Source organism: Brachycentrus maculatus, unplaced genomic scaffold (assembly GCF_059751285.1).
Source record: "Brachycentrus maculatus isolate JH-2025_06_01 unplaced genomic scaffold, ASM5975128v1 h1tg000564l, whole genome shotgun sequence".
In the NCBI taxonomy this organism is placed as follows: Eukaryota; Metazoa; Arthropoda; class Insecta; order Trichoptera; family Brachycentridae; genus Brachycentrus; species Brachycentrus maculatus.
Window position 1 is genome coordinate 293,154 of NW_028281307.1, and position 7,054 is coordinate 300,207.

A 7,054-nucleotide genomic window follows, 5' to 3' on the forward strand; every position below is an offset into this window, starting at 1 on the left:
ATTTTGTCTTTTATTAGGTGCAATAGCTTGTACTTCTCTCCTCTAAGCACATGCCCCAGATAGGACACCTTCCGGACCTTGATATCAGTCAGCAACTGTGTTCCTACTCTTGATCTTTGGAGCACATTTACATTGATCGGTCCAAGGAATGTGTAGCATTTTATGATGTAGCCACATGCTTCTAACCGGTTCATAGTACTGACCTTGAGGGTCCACGATTCAAATGCTTTTAGAAGTACTAACCAAACATAACACGTAATCATTCTTTGCAATTTAGTCTCTGTTGAAACATTTAATACATATATCTTGATATTCTCAATGTACATGTACTACCTGATATACATTGTTCTGAGCAAATTCCCTCTTTTTTTAATTAAATTTATTTCTTGTAGCTTCACAACGCCCACTACTTGGCGGAGTGGTGCATGAACCACTTGTGCGTCAACTACAATCGCCTGTGCAAGATGTCGCCGCGCTCTGTCAAGCTGCTGCATCCTGATAACCAGGAGTACCTGAGCGAGAACCGATGGCCACCTGTTTGGTAACTATATTGCTATTTATATGCATTTTGTATTTACTAATACGAAAACTAGTTCAGTAATGTTTGAAATGAGATTCCATAATTAATGGGTGATTTTTTGGGAAATTTCTATAGGAAATTTTCTCAAAAAAAAACACATAACCTAAATCTTTATTTGAATCGATAGTACGATCTATATAATTTAATGTTTGAAGATTATTTCATTCAAATGTTGACCGCGGCTGCGCCTGAAATGGTCTATCCTCTTAGTCCAATTTTGGCATACATTTTCCAACATTTCGGCCGGTATCTCACAAATAAATGCTTCAATGTTATCTTCCAATGCTTCAATGTTATCTTCCAATGCTTCAATGTTATCTTCCAATGCTTCAATGTTATCTTCCAATGCGTCAATCGAAGCGAGCTTATTAGTATAGACATGAGCCTTAACATAGCCCCATAAAAAAAGCATATTGGCGGTTTAATGTCCAACAATGTAAATTTGGTGCGAAATTTAGTCACAATAGCCCGAATAGCCGCTTCAGTGGGTCGATTAAACTGACCATAAAATTGATTAATTTTCTTAACAGAGCACGCATTTTGATAATAAAATTCAATGATTTGCAAGCTTTGTTTGTTTGTAAGACGATTCATGGTTACATTATAGACCAAACTGAATATGTTCGACATATGTTCACAAAACATGAAACGTTCGTGAGCTGTCAAAATCAGTGTTGCCAAAAACAAAATAGTTAAAAAAATTACCCTTTAAATACCCTAGTAATAATTTTTGTTTTAACCCATCCACACACTTTTCTAAAAATATGCATACAAATATACTAATTGAATGTATTCCTGAAAGTAAAAAAATTGCCCCGCCCGGAGGGAAGGTTTGTCAAACAATGACGCACTTATATTTTGCACCTGATTAAACAAGAACAAACGTAGAAATAATATTTAATTGCAGAAAAAGGTAGCATGCACTAAATGGATTGATTTTTGTGGTATAAATCAGTCCAACGCTCACATGTGACTCATACTTTAGAAGCATCAAAAGCGTTCCAATTCAACCGAGTTATAAACATAAAATTACTATTTTACTTATTAATATGGTACATATAACTATTACTAACATATTTTATTGAATATCTGGATCAAAAATGTGATAAATTGACAAGAAAGCATAACTCAGTAAAACGTTACGCCTGGGATGTAAGGTTTTGAATTTAACCTGATATTAGTTGATATATCTTTACTGAGATGTCTTTAATCAAGTGCCATTACTAAATTTGTATAAAAAAAATAAGAAATAATGCATTACCAAAAGTTTTCTTTACTGATTTTGCAAAATCACAATAAAGCAACTTTATAATATAAACTATCCACGGACAGAGGCGTCGCTTAAACCACAGCTGATATGTGAATATAAAATATTGTTAGCTGCCAAGACATGGCAGCTGGTATGCTGTTGGGTTAACCACATACCAAAGATAGATTGGTGTGGCATTCTATTCTCTCTACCTACCTCTGTGGAGAAGTGGCGTGATAGTTAGTTTTTAGTTTTTATATATCTTTTGTCATTTTGTTGTTAAATTTATTTATTTTTCCGCAGGTATTTGAAGGACTACGATTACTATCAGAAGTGTTGCAATGAGAGAAACCGCCTCGCTGAACCAAGCGTCAAAAGGAGACAGAACACTCCGGCCAACTCCAGCTGTCTCTGTTTCGCGGCGTGGTGCTGTTAGTATCTCTTTGATTTCTATCTGTCTAGCCTGACGGTTGACCCTGTGGGAGTTATATTCAATTTCAATTTATTCAACAATAAAAAATTAATATATACATACATAACAAACAATATTCAAGGCGTATATATTAAAAGTAAGCAAGAAGACTTAAAGGTGTAGAAGAATCCCGCTTCGGAAAACTCCTTCGGACACATGGAACAGGTCAATATCCAAGGTGATATTGTTCAACATAGCGGTAGCTCTTCCTACAGGTATAACCATCGGCAGGTTGGTCCTGTGTATAGAAATGTAAAACAATCTATGTTGACGCTGTCTTAGGTAACTATCGGGAACATACAGACCAGTTCCGGATAATTTCAGGATTATCGATCATACCGCGCAACAATAGATAAAAATGCGTAATCAAATCAAATATGTGATGTGTTGCAGGTAGGAACAAGCGCACGGAGTCCACGCCTGATGTGTCGAGCAGCCTGTTCCCGGGCACTCCGCCCGTAGCACCCGTGGTGCCCCGTGTGCTAGAGGTTGACAATTCTGACAGCCCCTGACAACAGCCTTATACCAGGTAACAAGATGAAAATATGGAAAATATGGAACCATGCTAGGACACAAAATGCCCAACCTTCTTCTAGTGGAACGAAAGGTCTGTTGGTGTCAGTCATCAGTCCGCCTTCTCCTGAGGAGCGCAACGTGGTTTCCTTCCAGCAATCAGAAAATGCTGACAAGCTCCCGATACAAAAATCTACTTAATGGTCTTTAAACCTTGTACATAATAAGCAAGTAAATATCAATAGAATGAAAGAAAACAGACTGGCCCGAATTCCTCTTTAAGAGAATCCAGACCACCTGGACGACCTCCAAACCGGTAGTGTGACAGCTAGCACTCCAAGAAGAAGAACAATAATCTGTATGATAAAATGAAAATTGACAAATATATCGATAAACATTTGTATTTATGAAGGTTTTTTTTAAACTTTTGATATCACTTATGTTATTGCATGTTTGGCATCAGTTAATAACAATGTAGCATCCAAAATTTAAACCTCAATCTCTCTGGCCAGGGTACAAATTATTATTAATTTTTGCTTAAAATCTAGCAAAAATTACTGACATATCGCTCACTTCTTTCAAGAACGTCACAAATCAAAAATCACCAATTTTCAGTTGTGCATGTTTTCGGAATGCCCAGAAAATGTACTATATCCGAGCAAAACAGGCATATTTTTAACTTAATATTTACCGGCTACAAGGCAGAAAGTGTTGTTTTTGCATTTTGAAGAAAAGGTATTGTTTAATTATTTTTTTAAATGTACTAAATATTTTTCAAATGGAGAAAAAACCTTCAGGTTTAACCTCAAAAGATCTGTTGCACAGTAAAAAGTTCAATAAGTGGCTTGATATTTATTTTTAAAACATTGTATTATATTTTATAACTTTAAAAATGTTCTCCTGAAAAATAAAGTTTTTTGATTTATGACGTTCTTGAAAAGTGTGTGAGCGATATGTGGAAATATCATTTTGTATAGCTACATGATAAAGTTGGGCTATGTCGATCTTGGCATTTGCCACATGTCAGTAAAATTGATCTCATACTGAAAATTCTCCTGATTCACCATCAGTGGCAACTGCCTCTGTAAAAAATCAATTTGTCATAGTGGTGATGTAAAAATTGTAAATTTTACTGACTGTAACACTCTCCTTATCATTCATCATTTACTTTGTGTAATACTACTTTGAATCATCTTTCTGCATCACTACCAATCAGTTTCAGAATAATCATTCTATCATTAGGTCAAATGTAGTCTTCAGCGGAGTCCTCGTTCTGACCCTAATGTATGGAAGTGAAACATGGAGTTGGCAAAAGAAGGATGAAAGTAGACTGAATGCAGTCGAAATGCGATCTCTCAGAAGAACGTGCGACAAAACGATGTATGATAGATGTTCGAATAGTGAAATAAGGAAGGAATGCAAAGCTGAGACAAGCATTATCGATAAAATCAAGAAAGGTGTGTTGAGATGGTTTGGACATGTAGAACGAATGAGTGAGGAAAGAACGATAAAACAAATTTATGAGGCGAATGTAATTGGAAAAATGAGCAGAGAAAGACCGAGAAAAACTTGGCACAATCAAGTATGCCAATTCCTTGAAAGTGGTCAGGTTAGGAGTCAAAACAATCAGCGGGTAAGTATGAGGAGATGCATGAACGTGGAAGAGGCGAATAATGTTTGTAAGGACAGAGTGGTGTGGCGTTCTATTCTCTCTGCCTACCCATGCGGAGAAGCGGCGTGATGGTCGGTTAGTTAGTTAGTAGTCTTCAGGGCGCTTAGAGACAAAAAATAGTTTTCCCGCACACCCTGCAACCGATCTTTTGCAATTTATTTTTAATTTGTTAATTTTTTTACTTTTCTCTTCAGATCCCTGAGGTTTGTGGTCATCCTGCCCGTTCTTCTCGGCTTCATCTGCTCTATCTTCACAATACTGATTGTGTTCCAACTCTACACTTGAACTGCCGTCGCACCACACTCTCCAAACGACGCGTGGAAATGAGATTCCCTATATTCCCTTCGCTAAGGGGGAAAGTTGATGACATTCGATGAAATGTAAGAAGGATGTAATGAAGATGTCACGGCGGATCAACGCGTGACAAAGTGATAAAAATTATTACCGCTTTTCAAATAATTTTCAAAAGGCTTTGGAGTGCACTACGCCAGTTTGTTTGTATTTTAAATGCAATCAAATATATATGTGTAATTTTTCTTCATTGCAATATTTATGTTGAAATTTGAATAGTTTACTAACAGTTTTTTTTAAATATACATATGAATATTAAGTTGCCTCATAAATTACTTCTGTTTCCTGAATAATTTAAAAATTATTACCAAAACATATCAATGGGTTAAACAAGTGCCGATTGTACTAACGTCTTCTAAATGACGCAGATAAACGATGTGTATTTGCAATTGTTCCCTGTGTACATTATTGAAATTTTAATTTTCTCCCTTCAACCCATAGGATAGTAGATTTCTCCAACTTTCTACCAGTTTTATCATTTCAATTGATCACAAAATCAGTATTTTTTTTAAATGGTATTGTGAAAAAAACTCATTCTTCAAATACAGTTTAGTTTGAATGAACTCGATCCTCAGACACAGTTTAGTTTAGAGAAACTCACCTCTCAAATACAGGTACAGTTTGAAAGAACTCAATCCTCAGATACAGTTTAGTTTGGGGGAACTCACCTCTCAAATACAGGTACAGTTTGAAAGAACTCAATCCCTAGATACAGTTTAGTTTGGAACAACTCACCTTCCAGATACAGGTATAGTTTGGAACCCAATCCCCAGATACAGTTTAGTTTGGAACAACTCACCTTCCAGATACAGGTATAGTTCGAAAGAACCCAATCTACAGATACAGTTTAGTTTGGAAGGACTCATTTACTAGCAGGTTCAAATTTATGTACAAAAACGGAAGTTTTTTATGAGATGACTCAATCGATATTGCATTAAATGGCCCACTTTGCTTTTTATCGCAAACTAAGTATTTTATAATAATGATTATTTGTTATATTGCATTTTTAACAAGTAAAATTCTCCCAACTCTCAATGAGTCTGAAATGAATTTGTATTAAGGCAGGCTCAAGAAGATTAGACTCATAATTTTTGTATAAATGAAACAATTTTGTGATTGGTGTATTCATTATTATCAGTTAAGATATATTTAAAGTAAGGATCCAGGACTTAAGATTATTTGTATCTTTTATATTCCTAGGATTAAGGATTATTTTCTCGCGTTTTTATCATAAAAAAGCGTCCATATTTTGTCATTTTGTAAGTGGCTTTTATTAATTCTAAGTTACCCCATATTTCATCGGTTGACATTGAGATTCTTATAAGTGAATTCTTATTCTTAGTACTGTGCAGACAAGAGCAATTTTTTAATAAGTTAGGTGAACTAAATATTGTGTCTTGTAATTATTGGGGTCAGGTATTAAAATTGATGATTGTAAATTAACATTTATAGCCTTAAAAATATTTTACGTTTAATATGAGTATGCAGTTACCCGATATTTTCGATACCCGAAATGCGATTCCTCCGACGAATGTGCGGCAAAAAGGATGCATGATGAAATAAGGAAAGGATTATCGATAAAATTAAGAAAGTTGTGTTGAGGTGATTTGGGCATGTGGAACCAAAGAGTGAGGAAAGAATGGTAAAATAAATTATATGGCGAATGTAGTTGGAAAAAGGAGCGGAGAAAGACCGAGAAAAACTTGGCATGTTCAGGTATGTCGAATACTTGAAAGTGGTCAGATTATGAGTCAAAATAATCGGCGGGTATGTATGAGGAAATGCATGAGTGGAAGAGGTGAAAAATGTTTACAAAGACATAGTGGTATGGCGTTCTATTCTCCTTGTCTGCCCCTACGGAGAAGCGGTGTGATGGTTAGTTAGTTAGTTATGTATGTATGCAGTTTGTGAAGAATAAAAGCAAATGTAAGCAATACTGATATGTTTATAACAGTGATTTATTTTTTTTGGAAATACCTCTGAAACTCTTTTACAATAATTAAAGAAAACACTTCGTTTTTTACCACTTGAGTTTAATTATAGACTACATGTTTCAGAAGCTAAACTTCCATCATTCAGGTCTGTATAATAACTAAAATATAAAATATAAAATTGTTCTATAAATAAGGATAGGGGGAAAGTAAGGGGAAGGGGTTAGTCAAGGAACGGAGTTTGAAAACAAAGGAAAAATTGAAAGCAATGGCGAAGAATTTTGAA

The 7,054-nt window shown here is 35.3% G+C and overlaps 1 protein-coding gene across 6 annotated transcripts in view; it reads left to right on the plus strand.

The window, feature by feature from the left end:
- RhoBTB (Rho-related BTB domain containing) overlaps window positions 1-6,515 on the plus strand; it is a 61,567-nt gene extending 55,052 nt beyond the window's left edge. For 5 of the 6 annotated variants that reach the window (XM_088273270.1, XM_088273268.1, XM_088273266.1 and 2 more), the window contains exons 14-17: window positions 393-541; window positions 2,133-2,260; window positions 2,695-2,830; window positions 4,681-6,515. In XM_088273270.1, the coding sequence (XP_088129396.1) occupies window positions 393-541; window positions 2,133-2,260; window positions 2,695-2,813 (396 nt within the window). In that variant the 3' untranslated portion in view covers window positions 2,814-2,830; window positions 4,681-6,515. Of the gene's footprint in view, window positions 1-392; window positions 546-2,132; window positions 2,261-2,694; window positions 2,831-4,680 lie in introns of those variants that run through there. The other variant, XM_088273271.1, reaches the window with a different exon arrangement.
- The last annotated feature ends 539 nt before the right edge of the window (window positions 6,516-7,054 follow it).